At 42.5% G+C, this 26392-nt stretch overlaps 1 protein-coding gene across 5 annotated transcripts in view; it reads left to right on the top strand.

Annotated features, from left to right (window-relative positions):
* The window catches only part of INPP5K (inositol polyphosphate-5-phosphatase K), a 71455-nt gene that overhangs the window by 7975 nt on the left and 37088 nt on the right, over positions 1–26392 (top strand). For 3 of the 5 annotated variants that reach the window (XM_056558678.1, XM_056558677.1, XM_056558676.1), the window contains exon 2: positions 11079–11148. In XM_056558678.1, coding sequence (XP_056414653.1) covers positions 11087–11148 — 62 coding nt within the window. In that variant the 5' untranslated portion in view covers positions 11079–11086. Of the gene's footprint in view, positions 1–4727; positions 4824–11078; positions 11149–26392 lie in introns of those variants that run through there. The other 2 variants (XM_056558674.1, XM_056558675.1) reach the window with 2 other exon arrangements.

Below are 26392 nucleotides of genomic sequence, written 5' to 3'. Positions count from 1 at the left end.
TATCCCAGAAAAAAAAAGTTAAAAAGCGATTAAAAAGTCAGATCAATACCAAAATGGTACCGATACAAAAAACAGATTATGGCGCAAAAAATGAGCCCTCATACAGCCTGGTATGCGGAAAAAAATAAAGCTGCAGGGGTTAAAAAATGGCAATTAAAAAAAATTAGAAAAAGCCCTGAATTAGTAAAACATGACGTAAACGATGCAAATCTGGTATCGCTGTAATCAGGCGCCTAAAGTATAAAACTAACATGTTATCTGACCACAAGGTAAATGGCGCAGAAAAGAAAACCACCAAATCTGCTAAATTATCTTTTACTATTTCAATTTCACTTCCCTTAATATATATTTATATATTTTTTTGGTTCAGAGAATACGTTATTGAAAAATTAAAAGGTATCATTATAGCAGGTAGTTATGGCTATTATAGGGCGAGGAGGAAAAAACGAGAGCGTAAAAGCGAAAATTGGCCCGGACAAGTGGATCGTCATGAGGGACAAGTAGATTTTGCTCCATTTTAGTCCCGTGGACAAGTAGTCTTTTATAAAATTTCCACACCCCTGCACTTATTGGCCCTTTTGCCTTTATTGGGTTCAGGTCTGGTGACTGTGGAGGCCAGGTCATCTGGCGCAGCACCCCATCACTCTCCTTCTTAGTCAAATAGCCCTTACACAGCCTGGAGGGGTGTTTGGGGTCATTGTCCTGTTGAAAAATAAATGATGGTCCAACTAAACGCAAACCGGATGGAATAGCATGCCGCTGCAAGATGCTGTGGTAGCCATGCTGGTTCAGTATGCCTTCAATTGTGAATAAATCCCCAACAGTGTCACCAGTAAAGCACCCCCACACCATCACACCTCCTCCTCCACACCAGCACACCTGTGAAGTGAAAACCATTTTAGGTGACTACCTCTTGAAGCTCATCAAGAGAATGCCAAGAGTGTGCAAAGCAGTAATCAAAGCAAAAGGTGGCTACTTTGAACAACCTAGAATATGACATATTTTCAGTTGTTTCACACTTTTTTTGTTATGTCTATAATTCCACATGTGTTAATTCATAGTTTTGATGCCTTCAGTGTGAATCTACAATTTTCATTGTCATGAAAATAAAGAAAACTCTGAATGAGAAGGTGTCCAAACTTTTGGTCTGTACTGTATATCCAGCAGCCCAAAGGTGGCTTAGTGTGCTTATAAATTTGGTGCATTTTGTTTCAACTTGTAAAGTGTTTGGTCTTAGGACAAGAAGGCTGAACAAGGTCAAAGCAGAGGCAGAACGTCTTCTCCTGTTAGTTATAGTGACAGTGCAGTCCCAGGCCTGTACATTGGAGCATTGATAACTGAAATATTCAAAAATACTTTCTTTTGTACTCTATAGGGGCACTTTATATATTAGATGTTGCTAATTTACTAACTCAGATTTAGAAGAATAGTAAATTTACTGTACCCTGTGTAAGTGACTGCCCATTCACTCTACGATATGCTTGTACATTTATCCTTTCTATTGTAAAGTGCCAAAGAATATTAATAATTTGTCAGTACTATTGCAGTGATGTGGGATTTTGTATTGCCCGACGCCCGGTGTAGTGCCGTAGCTTGTGTTTTTCCGTGGAATGTGTTACATGACTCAGCACTTTCCAGTGCTGGACTAAGACAGCGCCAATGGCTGACATGCGCACACCCGCCCCTACCATTGGTTCCTGGGGGGCTGGGGTTTTTTGCGCTTGTCACATGACCACAAATATGCTGTCTCAAACACCGTTCCCTTCAGTGTGAGTTTGGCTACCACAGCAAGAGGATGTCTCCTGCTGTGATAGCCAAAGTGCTGCAGCTGCAATGTTCTTCGCGATGCGGGTGTAATGTAACTGATTCCCGGCTATGGGGACCGTGCACCCGCGGGGGGATCTCAGCGCTGTGGCTGACATTACATTCATTCTCTGCTATGGGGTCCATGCACCCGCGCAGGGGATCTCAGTGCTGCGGCTGACATTACATTCATTCATCGCTATGGGGACCGTGCGGCCGCGGGTGTCATAAGCTGAGCGCAGCGGCTGGCATCTCATACAGATCCCCCCGCGGGCGCACGGTCCCCATAGTGGTGAATCAGTAACATTGCAGCAAGAGCGCTTCGGCTGTCACAGCAGGAGACATCCTCTTGCTGTGGTAGCCGAACTCACACTCAAGGGAACGGTGTTTGAGACAGCATATTTGGGGTAACATGACACCTGCACCCCCCCCCCCCCCCAGGAACCAATGGTAGGGGGCGGGTGTGCACGTGTCAGCCAATGGAGCTGTCTTAGCTTGTCATGTAACACATGCCACGGCAAAACACAAAATATGGTACCACACCTGGACATGCAGTTCCGAGCGCCAGGAAGGTGATTTCTTCAGGCATTTAGTCCTGCTTCGGGCAAGCAACGCTAAATGCCGGAAGAATTCACACACGGTGGCACACACTGCTACTGTACCTATATCTCCCTGCTGCAGCCTACAACAAGTCTTCCTGGAGGGGTACACTCGATTGGTGTTGTCATCGCATCCACAGCGCAGGACGCCGGGACACTGACGTCCTGCATGGTGCGTGTGATGACGTCACCTATCGTGCGCATCCCCACAGGGAAGGCTTGTTAAAGGCTGCAGCAGGGGGATGTAAGTACTGTAGCAGTGAAATACCTTAACGTGCCTAATTACTCAATAAGGGAGGACCTGCTTATCACCAGGGCCTGTCTTCATATGGGGGAGCTCTACCTAATGGGGGACATATCTATCTGGGGGCCTGTCTTCATATGGGGGAGCTCTACCTAATGGGGGACATATCTATCTGGGGCTCTCTCTGCCTGCTGGGGGTGCCCACCCTTTCTACCAACTGGGGGATATATCTATATGGGCATTATTTACTTACTAGGGGAGCCCTACCTGCCTACCTACCTGATGAGATGTACCGACCTGATAAAGGGACATACCTTCCTAAAGGGGACTACCTACTTAATGGGGCAGACTTACCTATCAGGGGCCCTATCCACCTAATGGGGTGACATACTGGTCTGCCTATTACGGTTCCATTAATAAAGACCTTATTTACAGACTATTTTGGTTGAAATTATTTTATGTACCAGGACAAGTAGATTGTCATGAGGGACAAGTAGATTGTGCTCCGTTTTAATCCTTTGGACAAGTGTTTGTTTTTTCTTTTTTTATTTTCACACCCCTGTATTGTACGGAGTGTGACTCTGTGGACATATATGACAATCACTGGGAGCTTCCCTGGTGCTTATGGCAAACATAGATGGCAAATACACTGTGCAAGTAGCCCAAACCAAAGCATAGTCAGCACAATGAATGTTTTATCCACATGATAAGTTCTATTTTCAGGCCCTGGTATGCTTTTATGTAGTCTGTTTGCATAAGCAAAGTATCATGTGAGTAAAGTAGGCTCCGCATCTGTCCCCTGGCTAGGATCAGTGCACACTCTTCCTTTACCAGTTCTCTTGTACAGCTGTCCATGCTCTTAAACTGTGTTGTCTTTATTGCTCTTTAACACTTTCCATATAACACACTTTCCCTATTAGGGTATATTAGCACTACAGAATCTGCGCATGGAATTCTGGTCAGGAATTCCACTGCCCTAATCTAGCATTGTTGGGAATGGGTCTTCCGTTGACCTATTCACTCTGCAGAATTTCAGCAATGGAAACTTACCTGCTTAAAGAATGAACAGGTTTATTCTTTTCACAGATTTACGCATTGACAGCATTGCCGTCAGTCTTGACAACGCAGGTCCATGCAGTCCCATGATGAATTTTCAGCGGTGGCCACTCAGATGGAAACTCTAACCCAGAATATCTCTAGACAGAGTTTCCGTAGTGGGAACATGCCCCCGCACCATCTTGAAGGCAGTTCATGGCTTTTATATTCTCTCAGATTGTTCAGTTCAGGAGGCTCACAGTTGACACAGGCTGACATTATAATGTGAGCTGGTTATTGTAGAGGTAATATAACTCTGTAAGTTGCAGGGCAACATGTGTGGCGCCACTGTGCTACTCAACTTGTTGGGCTTTGGGCCACTCTTGGCAGTGGAGTCTACATTTTTTAACCTTTACCCCACTCCGCCTTAGCAGCTAAGGCTTCCCACAGGTGTCCCCGATGTGGGTAGCAGCTGGCCATACATGAATATCAGGAGTATTCACTAGTGACTATGTTCAGGCCACTTCTCACATGTATTTGCCTGTTAACTCTTACTTAATAGGGCTGCAGACTATGCTATTGTGTCCAGTTAGACGTGGCCTGGACATAGCCACTAGGTGACTACATTTGGGCTATTGAAGTGAATGGGCCCACTGCAGTGCACTTGGGGTTTCAGCCTATATTCCCAGGGTGTTCTGGCTTTCCTGGCCAGCTGCCACCTAACCGTGACCACTCTTGCGGAAGTGACCTGGTATCTTCTCTCCATGGAGTGTGATAAAGGGGTGAAGACCAGGGGAAAACTTAGACTCCTCTTTTTTTTAGGAGTCTTCTAATTAGAAGTAAGAGTGCTGGCTCTGTCAGAATTCACTATTACATGTAAACTTGCTGAATTTTGTAAGATCTTTTCCTCCCTTCTGTATTCCATTATGCGCTATTTGTTCACTTTTTCTTTTTTTCCAGCAATTGTAACACAGTGTTCACTATTGGGTCACTCTCCTTGGAATCCTCTTTAACAATGTTGCTTTCATGATTAAATCCATAGGCCCCAAGTTCTCAGCAGAGCCTCATGAAGCCTATATGGAGGCACGCGAGCTCCCTGTGGTTTGGCACTTTGTTGGGTGCTGCATTGCAGCTCTATACAGGTACAGGCATAAGTGCTATAACAGCTGTTTTATGGAGGTTTTCTTGAGTTGTAATATAGAAAGAGTTGGTTAGGAAGCTGGTTATTTTATTTTTCACCAGTTATTTTTCAAGTTGGTGATGTTGCCTATACTAGTTCTGCCTTACTTGCTTCAATAGGCACAACACTACTAAATGAATCGTCACCACATACGTTCCAGTGAGTGCAACCCTTGATCGGTTGAACCAGACGTCTGTTTGTGACAGCTTGCCGCGAGCAGGCTAAACCGTAAGCCACTTACCACTGATCTTGCACGGTTTATGTAAGAAGAATTGAACTGTTCATCAAGAAAGAAATCTTCACATACAATTTTAATCTGTCTAATCCCCTAACCAAGAAAATCTGCATGCCAAATCTCTTGTATGGGAGCCTGAAATAATGGAACGCATTGACTGCAATCTATTTAAGTGGGCGAATGAACATACAAGGAAAAATTTTATACCATCTGGTCTAATCTGTTACGTTTTACTATACACTACTGCAGCATTATATAACTGACCATAAGTGGGAGGATAGTATTCATCCAGTATATCAGCTGTAATATGTGGGGGAGTGTGGCAGTAAGTGTTCACTGCCCTGAGGTGCCACCTCAGAGGGAACAAAGCATTGCTGTAATGGTTGGACATTCTGGGTCCACCAGAGAGCATTACATGTTCTACCTAACTGTTGATGAACCTTAAAGGGGTATTCCAGGATTTTTATTTTTATTTGACTATGCAACAGGGCCTGTAAAGTTAGTGTAGTTCATAATATAGTGTCTGTATCTGTGTGTGACGGTTTTCTCACAATTCTTCTGTGATTTTCACTCCAATATTTATGTTTAACAGCATACAAAATTACTGTTGTCTCAGATTTTTCCCAGGTTGCAATGCGGCCGAGACCTGACTCACTAGTCAGCTGATGACAGGGAGCCTGTCTGCTTCAATGGGTGGAGCAATCTCTTGGTGGGAGAGAGATCAATCTGCAGCTAATGAAACAGCTGTAGGCACCCTGATTGAAATCCACAGGTCTTTTGAATGGATGCAACTCATTTATGTTTCAATGTGTGATGTGTGGGAGGGAGGAAAATGGAATTGTGGGATTTGTAGTAAAAAAAAGAAAAGTCAAACAGGAAATACCAGTTCACAAACAGCTAGCCACAGTATTATGGTAATCTCACAACACAGCCATTTAGCCCCAAGACAAGTGCAGATCATTCCTAAGCACGTCCATAACTGTCTGCCAGGTACATACTAAAATCACTTTATGGTGGATTACCCCTTTAAATCAACTCAGCATTCCTTAATATACTATGGTAGTTGTGGGACAGTGGCTGCAATTACTCTTTTTTTTTTAATGCCATAATTTTCCTATAAAAGTTGTTTAAGTGACAAGGTGACAGTAGACATTTTTCTCGAGGACGGAAATGAGTAAGAAACCGGTTTTTCTGTGTGACAGTAACTATAGATAATATCCAGGAGCTTGTGTTCTCAAAGGGACTTTGTATGCAGAAAGTAGAATTTATTACAGTGGGCAGGGCTCTAATAATATAGTGCAGTCATTGTTTATGAGCACTCCTATGGGAGCTGTACCGACCATGCGTTTTGGTGGTTACCTCTAATAAATCACTTAGTGAGCATGCTGCCATAGTGTTCAAGAAAAAGAACACCTTTTAATGCACACTTATTGTGACAATGTCCTTTAAAGGAGTACTATGGCGCTCTTTTTTATTAACCCTCCGTGCCCGGGCTGCAAAATGAAACAAAACAAACGTTAACTCACCTGTTTACCTTCCCCCCGTTGCTCCGATGTCGGTGTCCCGTTCTCCGGTCCTTGTCTTCTACCGCTTCCTGCATGTCGGCGAGTCACGCTGCTCTCAGCGTATCACCAGCCAAGACATTTCTGCGGCCGGTGATACGCTGAGAGCAGCGTTACTCACCGACCCGCAGGAAGCGGAAGAGGACAGGGACCGGAGAACGGGACAGCGACATCGGAGCAACGGGGGAACGTAGACAGGGGAGTTAAAGTTTGTTTTGTTTCATTTTGCAGCCCGGGTACGGAGGGTTAGTAAAAAAAGCGCCATAGTACTCCTTTAAGCCTAAATAAAATATAGGTTTAAAAAAAAAAAAAAAAAAAAGGGACTAGACTAAACAGTCTGAGACTGTACAAGGTTTATCACTGTTGCTCAGGCTGTTTAAAAATGTAACGCATTCTTTACAGACGTGGACAACATTGTTGGTTCTCTTTTACTAAAACCACACTGCTCACTGAAATAACTGGAAACTGACAAAAGTAACAATGAATAAAAAAGCAACTGATGATAATCAGACATTGATTTTATATTGTGGTTCAACAGAACCAGTTTAAAAAACTAAAAAAATGAAACTGGCCTGGTCAAAAATGATGGTCCCCTATAAAAGATATTAAATAATAGGACAATAGGGACATGTTATATTAAGGTGTGTCCTACAATTAGAATCAATGGTGTCTCCAAACTTGTCATCAGTCACTTATTTATAGGGTGAAAAGTAGTCACTGTGCTGTTGGGTATCATGGTGTTCACCATAGAAAGTCAAGGAAGAGTTGTCTCAGGACATTAGAAAGGACATTATAGACAAGCATGTTGAAGGTAAAGGCTATAAGACCATTTCCAAGCAGCCTGATGTTCCTGTGACACTAGCTGCACATATTATTCAGAAGTTATAGGTCCAGGGAACAGTAGCCAACCTCCCTGGATATGGACGCAAAAGGGAAAATTGATGACAAATCTAAGAGATGGATAATACGAACGGTAACCAAAGAGCCCAGAACAACTTCCAAAGACATTAGAGGTGATCTCAAGGTCAAGGTACATTAGTGTCAGATCGCACCATCAGTGGCTGTTTGAGCCAAATTAGACTAAAGCAAATCATAAATTGGAAATCATAGACTGGAATTCTCCAAAATACATATCTAAGCCACAAAGCTTCTAGGAGAGTGTCCTTTGGACAAATGAGGCACCACTAGAGCTTTTTGGCAAGTCACATCAGGGAGAATTGTGTGTTTTTCTGTCTTTAACCCCTTAAGGACTCAGGGTTTTTCAGTTTTTGCACTTTCGTTTTTTTCCTCCTTACCTTTTAAAAATCATAACCCTTTCAATTTTCCACCTAAAAATCCATATTATGGCTTATTTTTTGCATCACCAATTCTACTTTGCAGTGACATTAGTCATTTTACCCAAAAATTCACGGCGAAACGGGAAAAAAAATCATTGTGCTACAAAATCGAAGAAAAAACGCAATTTTGTAACTTTTGGGGGCTTCCGTTTCTACACAGTGCATATTTCGGTAAAAATTACACCTTATTATTATTCTGTAGGTCCATACGGTTAAAATGATACCCTACTTATATAGCTTTGATTTTGTCGTACTTCTGGAAAAAATCATAACTTGCAGGAAAATGTATTCGTTTAAAAATGTCATCTTCTGACCCCTATAACTTTTTTATTTTTCCATGTACAGGGCGGTATGAGGACTCATTTTTTGCGCCGTGATCTGAAGTTTTTATCGGTACGATTTTTGTTTTGATCGGACTTTTTGATCATTTTTTTTTCATTTTTTAATGGTATAAAAAGTGACCAAAAATACGCTTTTTTGGACTTTGGAATTTTTTGGCGCGTACGCCATTGACCGTGCGGTTTTATTAATGACATTTTTATAATTCGGACATTTGCGCACGCAGCGATACCACATATGTTTATTTATTTTTTTTTTATTTACACTGTTTTATTTTTTTTATGGGAAAAGGGGGGTGATTCAAACTTTTATTAGGGAAGGGGTTAAATGACCTTTATTAACACTTTTTTTTTACTTTTTTTTTTTTTTGCAGTGTTATAGGTCCCATAGGGACCTATAACACTGCACACACTGATCTCTCATGCTGATCACTGGCGTGTATTAACACGTATGTGATCAGTGTTATCGGCGCTTGATTGCTCCTGCCTGGATCTCAGGCCGTTTATAGCCGCCGGGACCGACCCCATATGACGCGGGGACACCGCGTGACCCCGCAGCATATCGCAGGAGCCGGCAGAGGACGTAAATATACGTCCTGCGTCGTTAAGGAGTTAAAGAGGTAGTCCGGAAAAAACAAACAGAGTTTTGGTGCAAATTGCACCAGATTTTCTGCACAGGTCGTTTTATTTATTTCCCCCCACTGTACTTGCCTTTCAAATCCAATGCTGCTATTGGTTTCTGATCTACAGGGTGGGCCATTTATATGGATACACCTTAATAAAATGGGAATGGTTGGTGATATTAACTTCCTGTTTGTGGCACATTAGTATATGTGAGAGGGGAAACTTTTCAAGATGGGTGGTGACCATGGCGGCCATTTTGAAGTCGGACATTTTGAATCCAACTTTTGTTTTTTCAATAGGAAGAGGGTCATGTGACACATCAAACTTATTGGGAATTTCACAAGAAAAACAATGATGTGCTTGGTTTTAACGTAACTTTATTCTTTCAAGAGCTATTTACAAGTTTCTGACCACTTATCAAATGTGTTCAATGGGCTGCCCATTGTGTTGGATTGTCAATGCAATCCTCTTCTCCCACTCTTCACACACTGATAGCAACACCGCAGGAGAAATGCTAGCACAGGCTTCCAGTATCCGTATACACTGCTATATACTACTATATACACCGCAGGAGAAATGCTAGCACAGGCTTCCAGTATCCGTATACACTGCTATATACTACTATATACACCGCAGGAGAAATGCTAGCACAGGCTTCCAGTAGCCATAGTTTCAGGTGCTGCACATCTCGTATCTTCACAGCATAGACAATTGCCTTCAGATGACCCCAAAGATAAAAGTCTAAGGGGGTCAGATCGGGAGACCTTGGGGGCCAATCAACTGGCCCACGATGACCAATCCACTTTCCAGGAAACTGTTCATCTAGGGATGCTCGGACCTGACACCCATAATGTGGTGGTGCACCATCTTGCTGGAAAAACTCAGGGAACATGCCAGCTTCAGTGCATAAAGAGGGAAACACATCGTCATGTAGCAATTTTGCATATCCAGTTGCCTACATGATGATGTGTTTCCCTCTTTATGCACTGAAGCTGGCATGTTCCCTGAGTTTTTCCAGCAAGATGGTGCACCACTACATTATGGGTGTCAGGTCCGAGCATCCCTAGATGAACAGTTTCCTGGAAAGGGGATTAGTCATCGTGGGCCAGTTGAATGGTCCCCAAGGTCTCCCGATCTGACCCCCTTAGACTTTTATCTTTGGGGTCATCTGAAGGCAATTGTCTATGCTGTGAAGATACGAGATGTGCAGCACCTGAAACTATGGATACTGGAAGCCTGTGCTACCATTTCTCCTGCGGTGTATATAGTAGTATATAGCAGTGTATACGGATACTGGAAGCCTGTGCTAGCATTTCTCCTGCGGTGTATATAGTAGTATATAGCAGTGTATACGGATACTGGAAGCCTGTGCTAGCATTTCTCCGGCGGTGTATATAGTAGTATATAGCAGTGTATACGGATACTGGAAGCCTGTGCTAGCATTTCTCATGCGGTTTTGCTATCAGTGTGTGAAGAGTGGGAGAAGAGGGTTGCATTGACAATCCAACACAATGGGCAGCACATTGAACACATTTTATAAGTGGTCAGAAACTTGTAAATAACTCATGAAAGAAAAGTTATGTTAAAACCAAGCACATCATTGTTTTTGTGAAATTCCCAATAAGTTTGATGTGTCACATGACCCTTTTCCTATTGAAAAAACTAAAGTTGGATTCAAAATGGCCGACTTCAAAATGGCCGCCATGGTCACCACCCATCTTGAAAAGTTTCCCCTCTCACATATACTAATGTGCCACAAACAGGAAGTTAATATCACCAACCATTCCCATTTTATTAAGGTGTATCCATATAAATGGCCCACCCTGTATATATATTTATAATTAGGTTCAGTTCAAATCTCAAAGGTATGCAAGTTATTATACGAACAAAAACCCAGGGTACCTATATATATATATCATATATAATGGCAAATGTCAAATAAGTCCATGAGTGATGAATCAAGCAAAAAGAAGTGAATGGTATATGGCCTCCACCTCAGACCCTTACCACTTTGTCAGAGTGTACCGCTATTAGTGCTGAGTATTGCCTAAATATGGACACAATAAAAGTACAATACATTGGAACTAGAATTATATTTCTTTTCCTTTTAATATATTTTAGGATCAGAAATGGATCCTGAAGATCGGTGCCTTGAGTCACTAACACTGGATCCTGAAAAGCTGAATTTAAAGTAAGTATGTTTTTTGGTAAATTTAATAACAAACCTGGCGATGTTTTCTAAAAGGATGTGAAAATGATTAAATAACTATCTTTGACATAGCACATGATTTAGCTGGACACAAAATGAGCATCCTGGGCCTCGTTATTATCGGGCATTCAAGGGCACAAGCCCCAGATTTTTTACCTGGTTACTGAAAGTGGGGCACAGGGGTTGATGTCACCTAAAGAGGAGTACATTGAAGAGCACAGGGGGCAGTTTTACTGAGAGGAGACAGTATTACTGAGGGAGCACAACTATTACTGCAGGGAACAAGTGGTATTACTATTAAAGAAGCATTAAAACTAAGAAGGAGGAAAGTGAAGGGTACAGGAGGCATTACTACTGAGGGGGGCAAGGGGGCATTACTACTGAGAGGGGCACAGGAGGCATTATTATTGATGGGGTCACTGGTGGACATAGAAGGCATCACTACTTAGTCCCCTTTCACACTACTGTTGGTCACCTGTAAAAGACTTCCGTCATGAACTCCCGTCTAAAAGTCCCTAAAACGTCCGTCAAAAATAACAGTGGAATAAAGGACGTAAAATTTTTAACATTGAAGTCTATGGCTTATTTTAACATCCGTTATGAGCCGCTATTTATACTGCGCATGCTCAGAACAGAATGGCAACCAGGAAGTCACATGGAAATAAAATAATGGACATAAAATAACAGACTATAACTGTGCATGACGGATGAAATAATGGGTGATAACGGATGGAACATGTCCGTTATTTGGACAGAATGCCGTTAAAATAACGGATATTGGTCATCTGTTAGCATCCGTTCTGCAGAAAAACAGCTGTCAAAATGCAGGAACCTGACGGTAGTGTGAAAGAAGCCTTAGGGGGGGCAAGGGAGGCATTACTTCAGAGAGGGGCACAGGGGATATAATTATGTAGGAGTCATTGGAGGGCATAGGGGGCATTACTACTGAGAGTGGTACACAGCAGAGGGCACAGGAGGCATTACTACTAAGTGTCCCCACATGGCATTAAGGAACCTGTCATGTTCAAAGTGCAGTCCAGCATGTTTAAAGCAAAATCAGCTGAGAAGCTCAGTATATACATTTATGGGAAAAATTGCAGTATAACTAGAAATTCATTCCTTTTAAGGTTCTGCTTATTCTGGTCCTAGCAGTCCAGTGGGCGGTCTCATCAGAAGGACCACTCACTAGACTCCTAAGCCAAGAATGGACAGAAGTTTAAAGTAATTAATTAATAGTTATATTGAAACGTTTTCCACATATATGTATATCAATCTTCTTAGCTTCTCCTGCTCTATAACAAACTGGCAGTAGATTGGACTGTGTTATTAATATGATTGATTCCCTGTATACTTTTGATGGTATATGTCAGTGGTTTTTAACAGTGGTGGTTTGGCGTTAAAGACCCCCACTGAACAGTAAAACTAAGGAGCAAAGGTGCATAATGCCTGTGATCAGTTGTCTGTCTGTGGTCATGAGATCACAAAAGTGAGAGGCTTAAAGGGGTTGTCCTGTCTCGCAGATTCATTTTTCCTGCCACCTCCTGCCTGTTTGTGGCCTCAAGAGGTGGATGGTAAAGCAGAAGCAATCAAACCTGGAAAGTTACACAATTGGTGTAACTCCCAATTACTTTAATGGAAGTTATGCAAATATAGTAGCCCTGCAAGCTTGGTTGTTTACATAACTCCAGGAGTTCTGCAAATTGCATACAGGAGGTGGCAGGAAAAGTGAAACAGCGAGAGGGGACAACCCCTTTTTAATATGCTTACAGTATGTGTATCAGAGCTGTAACTTCTAATGAGCTATGCATCTGTGTGATCATCACATGACCGGACAGATATTTATCCCCCTGGGACTAAACAATGAAGATTTAGCAGAGATCTTTAAAGTAAGCCTATTAGTTAGCCTGTAAAGTGTTTGTGAACAGGAGTCCAATGAGGGGTCAGTAAAATACGTCCCCCAGGTCCAGAGATATGTCCTCCAGAAGATCCTCTGTTATATTCCATGAATTGCACGCTAGAGGCGGGGCCCCACCAACCCAGTTTACATATTCATGTCCTAGTGACCTGAAGTCGCGGGTCAGATGAACGCTCAGTTGCCGTATGCAAAGAGCAGAGTGCTCGTGTAACCAGCAACTCCACGTGACTAGGATGTGGAGCCACAGGACATGAATATTTAAATTAGTTTACGGAAAATAGCAGGAGATCTTCTGGAGGACATATCTCCGGACCTAAGGAACTTATTTTAGTAAGTGAACCGTTGTCAGACTCCTGTTCACCCACACTATAGCCAAGTGTATTGGTTTGGTGTTGATGAACAGACTGACAATTCCTTTAAAATATATTGAAACATTGTATTACATTTTATTATACAAAGAGAAATGTGTATTTGCTGAAGCTGCTATATCCTTTTAAGGGTAGGGTCACAGATTGTGTATATGCAGGGTATTCTCTTATGATCAGACACACATTGCTGCCCGGCAGCTCTGCGCATCACAGTAAGGTCAACACGCTGGCCCTGCCTCCAAACCTTACTGCACACACAGGACTGCCTCCAGGATGCCCTGTGTGTCTGCTCATAGGAGAATACGCAATGTATACCACAGAGTGAAATACGCTGCATATATGCTATGTGTGATCCTAGCCATAATCTCATTCATAAAGTCATGAACTGTATAATATTCCATAGTAAAAAAAAAAAGTACCATATTCCATAGTAAATGTCTGCATTATTTGCTGAATACTTTTTCTGTACATTTTATGACTGATTTTGTATTACGTGTTTTTTGCCATTCACATCAGAAACTACATTCAGAGTTTTGGTTTCCTGTTGCCTGAGAACAGTGCATTGTGGGAGCTTACATGACATTTACAATCGGAGCTAAGTTCTTAGATCGCAGTTCAGGCATAAATTGCATTCCTGTTCTAAAGGCAGTAGCAGAATTTTAAAATATGAATGGAAAAAACAATAAAAAAATTCTCATAATGGGTCCATGGAAAATGGGATGAGACACTTGATCTCTAGATGTAGCTTCCATTTATATCTATAATGGGCCAGACAGATGTATATATACAATGCTCGCTGCTTAGTAAGTTCCCAGCAGTGTGGAGCGCTGACAGATATGAACCGGACATAATAGATCTCATGTAAGACCTGCACAACGCTGTGGAATGTATTGATGAATTGTGTAAGAAGCGTATTAACTGAGGCGTGAGATTACTGGCTCAGTCCTTATACTGTTCCTATTCAGCTCCCTATTAGTGAGTTCTTGTGGGGAACAAAGGGTGGGAAATCACAAGCAGAGGCTTACAAGTGGCGGAGCTCAGTGAGGAATCTGGGACAAATTGTTGTACCAAGTACTTGCCGCTGTTCGCTGTGGTTGTGAATATGGTCTTTGTGTTCCTCCGGTCGTCCTACAGAATACAAGAGCTCGTTGGCGTCACCATTGGAAACGAATAGTTTCAAATGAGAATAGGAAATAAAGAACATTTGCTATGGGAAAAATAGTAACTGTGATATAAGGTGTGTGTGTGTGTGTGTGGGGGGGGGGGGGGGGTCATTAAATAATAAATTCCTGCAAGGTCTTACTCTTCCTGATGACCTTTTATTACTATTGAATCGCCAGATAGACCATATGGCTTTTATCAATAATTCAGGAATCTGCCAATTGACTTTATTATGGACAGAATTCTTGAAATACATAGCCTCCACTGAAAAAGAGTGCAGGGGGGAAACACACAGATGAGTAATGGAAATCTATTGCTTTCAATCCATTCCAATATAATTCAATGGGGTCTCTTAATGGATGGTAAACTGTGACTATGTAGACATTTTCCTTCTTTTAATTTGTTTTGTTGAAACAGGATCACCGATTACTATAGAATCCAAAAGTCTAAATTCTATCCCTAAGCTGAGGGTTCAGTTGTTGCTATTAAGTGGAGGGCAGTCACTTATATTAAAGGAGAACTCCAGCCAAATTAAAGGGGTTATCTGGGAATAGAAAAATAGAGCTAATTTCTTTTAAATGGGGTGCCAAGCCGGTTTTAATGGCTCCTTGGTGACTTTGTGGTTTTTGCCCAGTTGTTTACATGGAGCACTTTTGGACCCGGAGTAGCTTCAGCAGAAGGGGACATTATACCTGGAGCCTTGCAGATGCCTTTTGGCCCAGAGGCGAAGAGTTTGGTTTATTGGGGGCCTCTCTCCTTTCAAAGAATGGCTTGCAATGGACCACATCCTTGTGCATGTTCTTTTTTGTGTGAACACTTGCACTTTTTACTTGCACTTGGGTGAATTGAGAACACATATCTCAGCTCTTTAAAAAAAAAAAAAACTCTTTAAATTACCTTTTATATAGCTGTACATTTTAAAGCTATATAATTATGTAATGTACGAGTGTAATCTTTGCTGAGCACATACTCTGTTTCTCTCAGCTTTTCCTCCAGGCACAAAGTCCTGTAGTTCTTAGCACATGATGACTGTCGTCTACACTTTCCTGGTGTAGACGACAGGTCACTTTGCAATGTCAAACTCCCTTCTCCTCAGAGAGCCAAGAGCTCTTCAGTGTGTGATGGGCTGTGATTGGCTGAGACCGCACATACCTCACTCACATATATTCACTGCCTCTCTAACCATGTGACCTGTTCAGCTGTCTAAAGGCAGCTTCTCCCACAGCTCACACAGGAAACAAGTGCAGTGGCTGATGGTTTGTGTAGTTTTCTCTCTGTGTAGTAGCTCTCAGCTCCGTGCGCAATCCAGGAAGTACCTGAATTTTTAAAGCCTGTTTGTGTGGGCTCTGCGGGTGCGATTTTTAAACAAATCAGCTGAAATGTCTTGTAGAGTCATGGTGAATATATATATACATATATATATATATATATATATATATATATATATATGTATATATCTTATTTAGGTGGAAGGTGGTCTACCTGACTTCTCCTTGCACTGCTCAGCTTGATTGATATGTCTCTCCCAGATAGTATATAAGGAGAGAACTCCATAGCTCTCCAAGCTGGCTGGGAGACTGCCTTCTGTGCACTTCCCCCATACCACTGCCTGGTTTTAAACTAAGTTTTTTTTTCTCTGAATCGCCAGAGCATTTCAAAGCCTGTCAGGATTTTATGCTGTCTATGGTTTGGACAGCATAAATCTACTGACAGACTCCCTTTTAACCCCTTAACGACCGATCGGGCTGATGTCCGGTATTAACCCTTTAGACGCCACGGTCAAAGTTGACCGCAGCGTCTAAAACGGGAGAAAAGCGTTGCCCGTTAGCTCAGTTGGCTGTTCGGGACTGCCGTGGTAAAATCGCAGCGTCCCGAACAGCTGAGAGGACAGCGGCCGGCTTCTTACCTTGTCTCCCGCCGTCCGATCATCACTCTGCTGCTCCATGCCTGAGATCCAGGCTGGAGCAGCAGAGCACCGATAACACTGATCAATGCAATTCTATGGCTTTGCATTGATCAGTGTCTGCAATCAAGGTATTGCATGTTATAGTACCCTATGGGGGCTATAACATTGCAAAAAAAAAGTGTAAAAAAATAATAAATGTGATTTAACACCTTCCCTAATAAAAGTTTCAATCACCCCCCTTTTCCCATAAAAAAAAAGTAAATAAAAATAAACATATGTGGTGTCGCCGCATGCATAAATGTCCGAACTATGAAAATATAATGTTAATTCAACCGTACGGTTAATGGCGTACATGTAAAAAAAAATTCCAAAGTCCAAAATTGCGTATTTTTGGTCACTTTGTATACCCTAAAATTTTTTTTATAAAAGGCGATCAAAAAATCCCATCAAAACAAACATGGTACCGATAAAAACTTCAGATCATGGCGCAAAAAATTAGCCCTCATATTCCCGTATACGGAAAAATTAAAAAGTTATTGGGGTCAGAAGATGACAATTTTACACATCCTAATTTTGGTGCATAATTATAATTTTTTAGTAGTAAAAGAAAATAAAACCTATATAAATTAGGTATCCTTGTAACTATATGGACCTACAGAATAAAGATATGGTGTCATTTTTACCAAAAAGTGTACTGAATAGAATCGGAAGCCCCCAAAATTTACAAAATGGCGTTTTTTGTTTCTTTTCAATTTTGCCCAATTTCTGGTTTTGCCGTAAATTTTGTGGTGCAATGATTGATGTCATTATAAAGTACAATTGGTGGCGCAAAAAATAAGCCCTTATATGGGTCTTTAGGTGCAAAATTGAAAGTGTTATGATTTTTGGTAGGTGATGAGGAAAAAAACGAAAATGCAAAAACTGAAAAACCCTGCGTCCTTAAGGGGTTAAAGTAGCGTTTTCAAAACTTGCACAAATTCATAGAAGTAAGGCTCCTTTCACTCTAATGCCCATCAGTAGCGGGTCCGTTGGAAGGTAGCGGGAGAAAAATTTAATCTTCTGACAGAATAATGGGCGTCAGAGAATCCCATTAAAGTGAATGGGATTATCTGTACCTATTATGCCTCCCGTTGGGCTCTGTCACACTAGCGGCCATTAAAGGCAAAATAAAAATAGAGCCTAAATGGCAGTTTGTGGCGGGGCCCAGCGGCAGTGTGAAAGTAGCCAAACTGTGTCTTTGTATACTCACCAGATAATGCCACAATAACACAGTAGATTTTTTTTTAAATCTTTACTCTCTTTCCCAGTACTGTGCAGCACAGGTATTTTCATGATGCCAGGGCTTGCTGTGGCTGGAATCAGTGTAAATTTCTACATTCACCAGAATTCCTTTCTCAGATGCTCTCTGTATTTACACCTGCCTGCATGGGCCTCAAATACAAAGTGCAAGGTAGTGCTGTAATTATTCTCTGTCTCCACAGACAACACAGGTAGACATAGCTCTGCTTCTAAGACACTGATCGTGTATGATTCTGTGCCCAGGGAAAAGAATGGAAATAGGCACAGAAGAGAACAAGATGTCACACATCAGGGATAGGCACAGAAGAGAACAAGATGTCACACATCCAGGTGTTCATTCAGAGTATAAGAAGTTATACCATTTTACGTATTCTCTGTGACCTGTGAAGAGGTGCTGTGTGTGTATATATATATATATATATATATATATATATATACGCTTGATAAAGGCTACTATATATGCTTGATAAAGGCTACTACTGCCGAAACGTTGTATCTTATTGGGGCTGAATAAAGAGACCAGTTTATGAAGATCCTTGGCCTGCCGGTGCTGTGATTTGTGGACTTTGCTTGTATTATCCTGGACTGGCTGCTTGGGTATTCACATGCACGGAGGACGGTCCCCGGTGCTGTCTCATACCATTTTTCATATATGTTGTGAGAAGGTGAAGGGGATGATAGTGGACAGTCAATATGTGTCACCAAGGCTCCAGGCCTTGGTGAAGTAAGAGTCGGTATTTATTCAGTGTCTGTGCTGCGATGCAGATTGACACTGTGGCCATAGTATGGCTGGGAGGCCAATCTGGGACGGCTCTTACTGGAAATGGTCAAGTGTAGGGTGGGGGGCCATTCCCCACAATCCAGGCCGCCTTTTGTTGACCTTAAAGGCAGCCTGCTTCACCAGCTGCAGGGGATTTTCTAGTTGCAGCTCACACAGCCAGAGTGTAAAGATCTTCCCTGAGAGTTTGGAAGCTTGTGAGCAGACTGCCTGGAGGCTTGGAAAAGACTTGCTTGATGCCACATGGCATGGACTCAGGTGTGAACAAACACCTAAGAAATACAGGTGGACTGTTGTTACTTTTTCCTTTGTTCTGCATTTAAAGACTGTTTGCTGTTTGCCAAGTGTGAATAAAATACTTAACTTTGATTTGAAAAGTCCTGTTTCCGTGCTTCTATACTGCAACCGCACCTGTCTAAAAGAGCGAGTCATCACAAAATATATATATATATATATATATATATATATATATATATGTATACATAGTGGGGCAAAAAAGTATTTAGTCAGCCACCAATTGTGCAAGTTCTCCCACTTTAATTTTCATCATAGGTATACCTCAACTATGAGAGACATTATGAGAAAAAAATCCATAAAATCACATTGTCTGATTTTTAAAGAATTTATTTGCAAATTATGGTGGAAAATAAGTATTTGGTCACCAACAAACAAGCAAGATTTCTGGCTCTCACAGACCTGGCTCTCTCCTCTGTCCCCAAGTTACCTGTATTAATGGCACCTGTTTGAACTTATCAGTATAAAAGACACCTGTCCACAACCTCAAACAGTGACAGTACAGACTCCACTATGGCCAAGACCAAAGAGCTGTTGAAGGACACCAGAAACAAAATTGTAGACTGGCAACAGGCTAGGAAGACAGAATCTGCAATAGGTAAGTAGCTTGGTGTGAAGAAATCCAACTGTGGGAGCAATTATTAGAAAATGGAAGACATACAAGACCATTGATAATCTCCCTCGATCTAGGGCTCCATGCAAGATCTCACCCTGTGGTGTCAAAATGATCATAAGAACAGTGAGCAAAAATCCCAGAACCACACCGTGGGGACATATTGAATGACCTGCAGAGAGCTGGGACCAAAGTAACAAAGGGTGCTATCAGTAACACACTACGCTGCCAGGGACTCAAATCATGCAGTGTCAGACGTGTCCCCCTGCTTAAGCCAGTACATGTCCGGGCCTGTCTGAAGTTTGCTGGAGAGCATTTGGAAGATCCAGAAGAGTACTGGGAGAATGTCATATGGTCAGATGAAACCAAAGTAGAACTTTTTGGTAAAAACTCAACTTGTCGTGTTTGGAGGAGAAAGAATGTTGAGTTGCATCCAAAGAACACCATACCTACTGTAAATGAAGGGGTGGAAACATCATGCTTTGGGGCTGTTTTTCTGCTTAGGGACCAGAACAACTGATCCATGTGAAGTAAAGAATGAATGGGGCCATGTATTGTGAGATTTTGAGTGAAAACCTCCTTCCATCAGCAAGGGCATTGAAGATGAAACGTGACTGGGTCTTTCAGCATGACAATGATCCCAAGTACACTGCCCAGGAAACGAAAGAGTGGCTTCATAGAAGTATTTCAAGGCCCTGGAATGGCCTAGCCAGTCTCCAGATCTCAACCCCATAGAAAACCTTTGGAGGGAGTTCAAATTTCATGTTGCTCAGCGACAGCCCCAAAACATCACTGCTCTAGAGGAGACCTGTATGGAGGAATGGGCCACATACCAGAAACAGTATGTGAAAACCTTGTGAAGACTTACAGAAAACGTTTGACCTCTGTCATTGCCAACAAAGGGTATATAACAAAGTATTTAGATGAACATTTGTTATTGACCAAATACTTATTTTCCACCGTAATTTGCGAATAAGTTCTTTAAAAATCAGACAATGTGATTTGATGGATTTTTTTTTCTCATTATGTGTCTCATACAGGCCTCTCTCATCTTTTTACGTGGGAGAACTTGCACAATTGGTGGCTGACTGTATATATATATATATATATATATTTATATATTTATTTATAGTTACCTTTACTTTTTGTCAATATGGTGACACATTATAGATGTATGCCACCACTTTATGAGGTGGGAAGACTGCTTTAACAAGATTGAGAATGGGGCCAATCTCTGTACGACTCGCAGAATATTTATTTCCATGTACTTCAGCGGAGATCAGGCTTGTGCATTCAGCATAGGATACACATTTCACTTACTAACAAAAATCTCCTAATGCCGCATCCTGTTTTCTGGGCAGTGACATTACGGAGACATCTGCAGAGTAAATATGTTTATGTCTTTAAAGTAGCAAAATAATTGCTGCGGAGCCTCGTCCTCCGGCGAGAGCCTTCCTTCCCCATACATTGCCCCGTGTGTTATTTCAGAGGTCAGCTTGAAGGCTTAGCACTGAGAGGCTGGTACATTTTACATTATTAAACTACAGATTAAAGCAGCACAGATGCTTTAGCAATGGTTAATACTGTGCTGAATTATGCCGCATTTTAGAGTGGGATTCAGAAATGTCAGGCTTATATGCTTCTGTTCTATTTTATGTATTTTATTCCACAAACCACGATGCTTAGTATATTGTTCATCAGCTTATCTCTGACACTCACATAATAGAACATTATAAATGTGTCTGTATCAGATTCTAGTAACTATATTACAGATGTGTTGTATTCATGGATGTTGGCTGCACCCTGTGCATGGAGATAGAATCTTTGTTATATTTCATTAGCTTGGCACATACATTTGTTCTAATTCAGCTATTGTGTTCTTTTGGGGAAAGTGGGCTTCCTGCCACCCTGTGGCAGTGGGTGATGGGGGGCACACAGACACAGACTGTGTTATCTCTGCATGTTCCTGTATATAGGTCAGATGCACTTCAGGAATTATGTATCTATTTTTTTGCTTATATAATTCAGCATAGGCTATTATTAGAGAATATTGTAAAGGTTATTGTGTTTGCTTTGTCCTTTTTTAGCTGATGTGGCATGCATAGGTTTTCATACAGTCTTAATCAAAGATTAGGGAAGGGACCATAGTCTCTGGATGAAATAGTGTGGTGCCTGGGTGCTCTACTCCCAGTAAAATCACAGTAGAAAGAAGAGGCTCACACACACTAGTATTCTGCAATAAATCTTATTTCTTTATATAAGTATTCTTCAATAATACAAAAGCAAAGTGCAGAATATAATCACCCAGTGAGGATCACACAAAGTCCGCAGGTAGTTACAAGGAGAGGTAACCGGTAGGGATCGACTGATATTGATTTTTTAGGGCCGATACCGATAATCTGTGAACTTTGAGGCCGATAGCCGATAACTTATACCGATATTCCGGTATAAGTTATCAGCTATTTCTCCCCGTCCCCACAGAAGCCGCTGCAGATCAATGATTTAAAGCGGGCGCTTTAAATCAATGAACTGCAGCGGCTTTTGCGGGGCCAGAGACCGCTGCTGCCACCCGCTTCTCTCCCCCTGCCTGTCCTGGGGTCCTCCTGAGTCCAACCACCACCGCCGCTGCCCCCCCTGCCTATCCTCTGTCCAGAGACCGCCACCGCCCGCTTCTCTCCCCCTGCCGGTCCTGGGGTCCTCCTGAGTCCAACCACCACCGCCATTGCCCCCCCCTGCCTATCCTCTGGCCAGAGACCGCCGCCGCCCGCTTCTCTCCCCCTGCTGGTCCTGAGTCCAACCAACGCCGCTGGCCCATTGCCTCCCCCATCCCCGGTTTTATAATTACCTGTTCCCGGGGTCCGCGCTACTTCTGGCTCCAGCGGCGTCCTGAGCTGTCACTGTGCGCACTGACGGTGACATCGCGTTGAGGACGTCACTCGTCATTGCACAGCGCACAGCAACAGCGCAGGATGCCGCAGGAGCCAGAAGTAGCACGGACCCCGGGAACAGGTAATTATAAAACCGGGGATGGGGGAGGCAATTGGGCAGCGACGGCGGTCTCTGGCCAGGGGGGCGGGGCAGGGCATTATCGGCATATCGGCAAGGTAATTGCCGATACCTATAACGTCCAAAATCGTGAATATCTGCCGATAATATCGGCCAAACAGATAATCGGTCGATCCCTAGTAACCAGATTCTTGAGCTTCAGCGTGCAGCTTCACTGCCATACGGCAAAAGAAGTATGGCAGTGAAGCTGCACGCTGAAGCTCAAGAAGCCAGTTACCTCTCCTTGTAACTACCTGCGGACTTTGCATGATCCACACTGGATGATTATACACTGCACTTTGCTTTTGTATTATTGAAGAATACTTATATAAAGAAATAAGATTTCTTATTAAGATAAGAATACTAGTGTGTGTGAGCCTTTTTTCTTCTAATGCATAGGTTTTCAGCCATCTTGATTACTGTTTTCTCTCCTAATGCTGCCTACATTTCCAATGATGCCTCTGGCTTTGCAAAGAAAGGTCTCATCACTGCGAGTCCTATTCGCAGTAGCTGAGACCAATTTATATCCCTTTACACTGTAGAATATTACACTGTATGAGATACAGCTGCAGTCTGTCTTCATTTCTTCCTGTTACTGTAGCTCCTACACATACAATGTACAGATCTCTACAGAGCACCCACAAGAATCACTTCTACAGGTTGCTTGAAGTTTTGCTAAAACAATCTTACTAACGACAATACAGTACAATATCTTAAGCATATGGTATTTGTAAAGTAAGACATCAAATCTTCATAAAACACATCAATTGTGATTATAGGTCAAATCACTTTCTCTTCATGGCAAAATTCCTCTAAAAATGCCCTTTGAATAAGAAAACATGAACTGAACGCTGCAAAGAATGTGAACTGACACCAACCTACTCAATCAGACCAACTATAGGCTGCCAGCTGAACTGCTTATGGGAAATCTGGTCTGGATAAGGTGCAGCAGGGAGATCGCGGGGGTCCCCAGCGGCGGGACCCCTGTGATCAGACATCTTCTCCCCTATCCTTTGGATAGGGGATAAGATGTCTAGGGGCGGAGTACCCCTTTAAGCCCATGTACAGGTAAGAAATGGGCACTGATTGTGTTGTGGAATACACACCTATTCTATGCTTTAAAGGGAGTCCACGCAATATCTGGAAAGTGATCTGTCACTGCCATGTTTCCATGAAGATTCCTCACAGAAACCACATCAGAGACACCAGCTGAACGGCAAAAGCTTGAATGATCTTGATTTTTGTATGTATACACACCGTTATAGTGGGGCCTCATGATCCTTCTGACGTTTTGGGTTTTAGACATGAGGTGTATAGGATTCATCCATGTCATAATCCATGGCAAATGCAATGTGAAAATCTGCAAAAGAAACCAGAGAGTAGGCCTCAAATTTCTGCTGCAAATTTCCTTGTATGACAAGCCAGAAGAAGATAAATCTTGCTTTAAATGCACTATTAGGCCCAGATTCACCAATCTACTTGTGGGTGACCATTATCCTGCTGAAAATTGCCTGGTGGAAGCCCGACCATGAGAGACACCACGTGTGGCTGCTGGAGGTCCTGCACATAGCGCTGAACTTAGTGTCCCTCGTATCACTACCAGGGGGAAACTGTCATATGCGATGGCTCCCCAGATTATCTCCCCAGCAGATCAAAGGACCCTCTTTACTGGTTGTCTGTTTGAGCTGTGTCCGTGTGCCCTCGGTATCAAGGCCTTAAAGGGGTACTCCACCCCTAGACATCTTATCCCCTATCCAAAGGATAGGGGATAAGATGTCTGATGACGGGGGCCCCGCTGCTGGGGACCCCCGGGATCTCGGCTGCAGCACCCCGCTGTCATTACTGCACAGAGTGACATCACAGCTTTGCCCCTCTTGATTTCACGGCCCGACCTCTTAATGCAAGTCTATGGGAGGGAGCGTGATGGCTGCCACGCCCCCTCCCATAGACTTGTATTGAGGGGGGCGGGCCATGAGGTCAGGAGGGGTGGAGCCATTACGTCACGATGCTCCGGCCCCTGTATTGTCCATCATTATGCACAGAGTGAGTTTGCTCCGTGCAGTAATGACAGAGGGGTGCTGCAGCCGAGATCCCGGGGGTCCCCAGCAGTGGGACCCCCATGATCAAACATCTTATTCCCTATCCTTTGGATAGGGGATAAGATGTCTAGGGGCGGAGTACCCCTTTAACCCCTTAAGGAACAGGCCATTTTACACCTTAGGACCAGAGCGTTTTTTGCACATCTGACCACTGTCACTTTAAACATTAATAACTCTGGAATGCTTTTAGTTATCAATCTGATTCCGAGATTGTTTTTTCGTGACATATTCTACTTTAAAATAGTGGTAAAATTTTGTGGTAACTTGCATCCTTTCTTGGTGAAAAATCCCAAAATTTTATGAAAAATTTGAAAATTTTGCATTTTTCTAACTTTGAAGCTTTCTGCTTTCTGCTTTTTTTTTTTTTTTATTCACATTTCCAATATGTCTACTTTATGTTTGCATCATAAAATTGACATGTTTTTACTTTTGGAAGACACCAGAGGGCTTCAAAGTTCAGCAGCAATTTTTCACAAAATTTTGAACCTCGCTTTTTTTCAGAGACCAGTTCAGGTTTGAAGTGGATTTGAAGGGTCTTCCCATTACAAATACCCCACAAATGACCCCATTATGAAAACTACACCCCCCAAAGTATTCAAAATGACAATGAGTAAGTGTTTTAACCCTTTAGGTGTTTCACAGGAATAGCAGCAAAGTGAAGGAGAAAATTCACAATCTTTTATTTTTTACACTCGCATGTTCTTGTAAACCCAATTTTTGAATTTTTACAAGGGGTAAAAGGAGAAAATGTATACTAATATTTGTAGCCCAATTTCTCTCGAGTAAGCACATACCTCATATGTCTATGTAAAGTGTTCGGCGGGCGCAGTAGAGGGCTCAGAAGCGAAGGAGCGACAAGGGGATTTTGGAGAGTACGTTTTTCAGAAATGGTTTTTGGGGGGCATGTTGCATTTAGGAAGCCCCTATGGTGCCAGAACAGCAAAAATAACCCACATGGCATACCATTTTGGAAACTAGACCCCTTGAGGTACGTAACAAGGAATAAAGTGAGCCTTAATACCACACAGGTGTTTCACGACTTTTGCATATGTAAAAAAAATAATTTTATTTTCACTAAAATGTGTGTTTCCCCCCCAAATTTCACATTTTTGCAAGGGTTAATAGCAGAAAATACCCCCCAAAATTTGTAACCCCATCTCTTCTGAGTATGGAGGTACCCCATAAGTGGACCTGAAGTGCACTACGGGCGAACTACAATGCTCAGAAGAGGAGGAGCACCATTGAGCTTTTGGAAAGAGAATTCGTTTGGAATGGTAGTCAGGGGCCATGTGCATTTACAAAGCCCCCCGTGGTGCCAGAACAGTGGACCCCCCCCCACATGTGACCCCATTTTGGAAACTACACCCCTTACAGAATTGAATAAGTGGTGCAGTGAGCATTTACACCCCACTGGCGTTTGACAGATCTTTGGAACAGTGGGCTGTGCAAATGGAAAATTTTATTTTTCATTTTCACGGATCACTGTTCCAAATATCTGTCAGACACCTGTGGGGCGTAAATGCTCACTGTACCCCTTATTAAATTACATGAGGGGTGTAGTTTCCAAAATGGGGTCACATATGGGGGGGTCCATTGTTCTGGTACCATGGGGGCTTTGTAAACACAAGTGGCCTTCAATTCCGGACAAATTTTCTCTTCAAAATCCCAATGGCGCTCCTTCTCTTCTGAGCATTGTAGTGCACCCATAGAGCACTTTACATCCACATATAGGGTATGCTCTTACTCAG

The sequence above is a fragment of the Hyla sarda genome, chromosome 2 (genome assembly GCF_029499605.1).
Source record: "Hyla sarda isolate aHylSar1 chromosome 2, aHylSar1.hap1, whole genome shotgun sequence".
In the NCBI taxonomy this organism is placed as follows: domain Eukaryota; kingdom Metazoa; phylum Chordata; class Amphibia; order Anura; family Hylidae; genus Hyla; species Hyla sarda.
The sequence above is the reverse complement of the archived record's forward strand: the minus strand, read 5'-3'. Positions and strand labels throughout refer to the sequence as shown.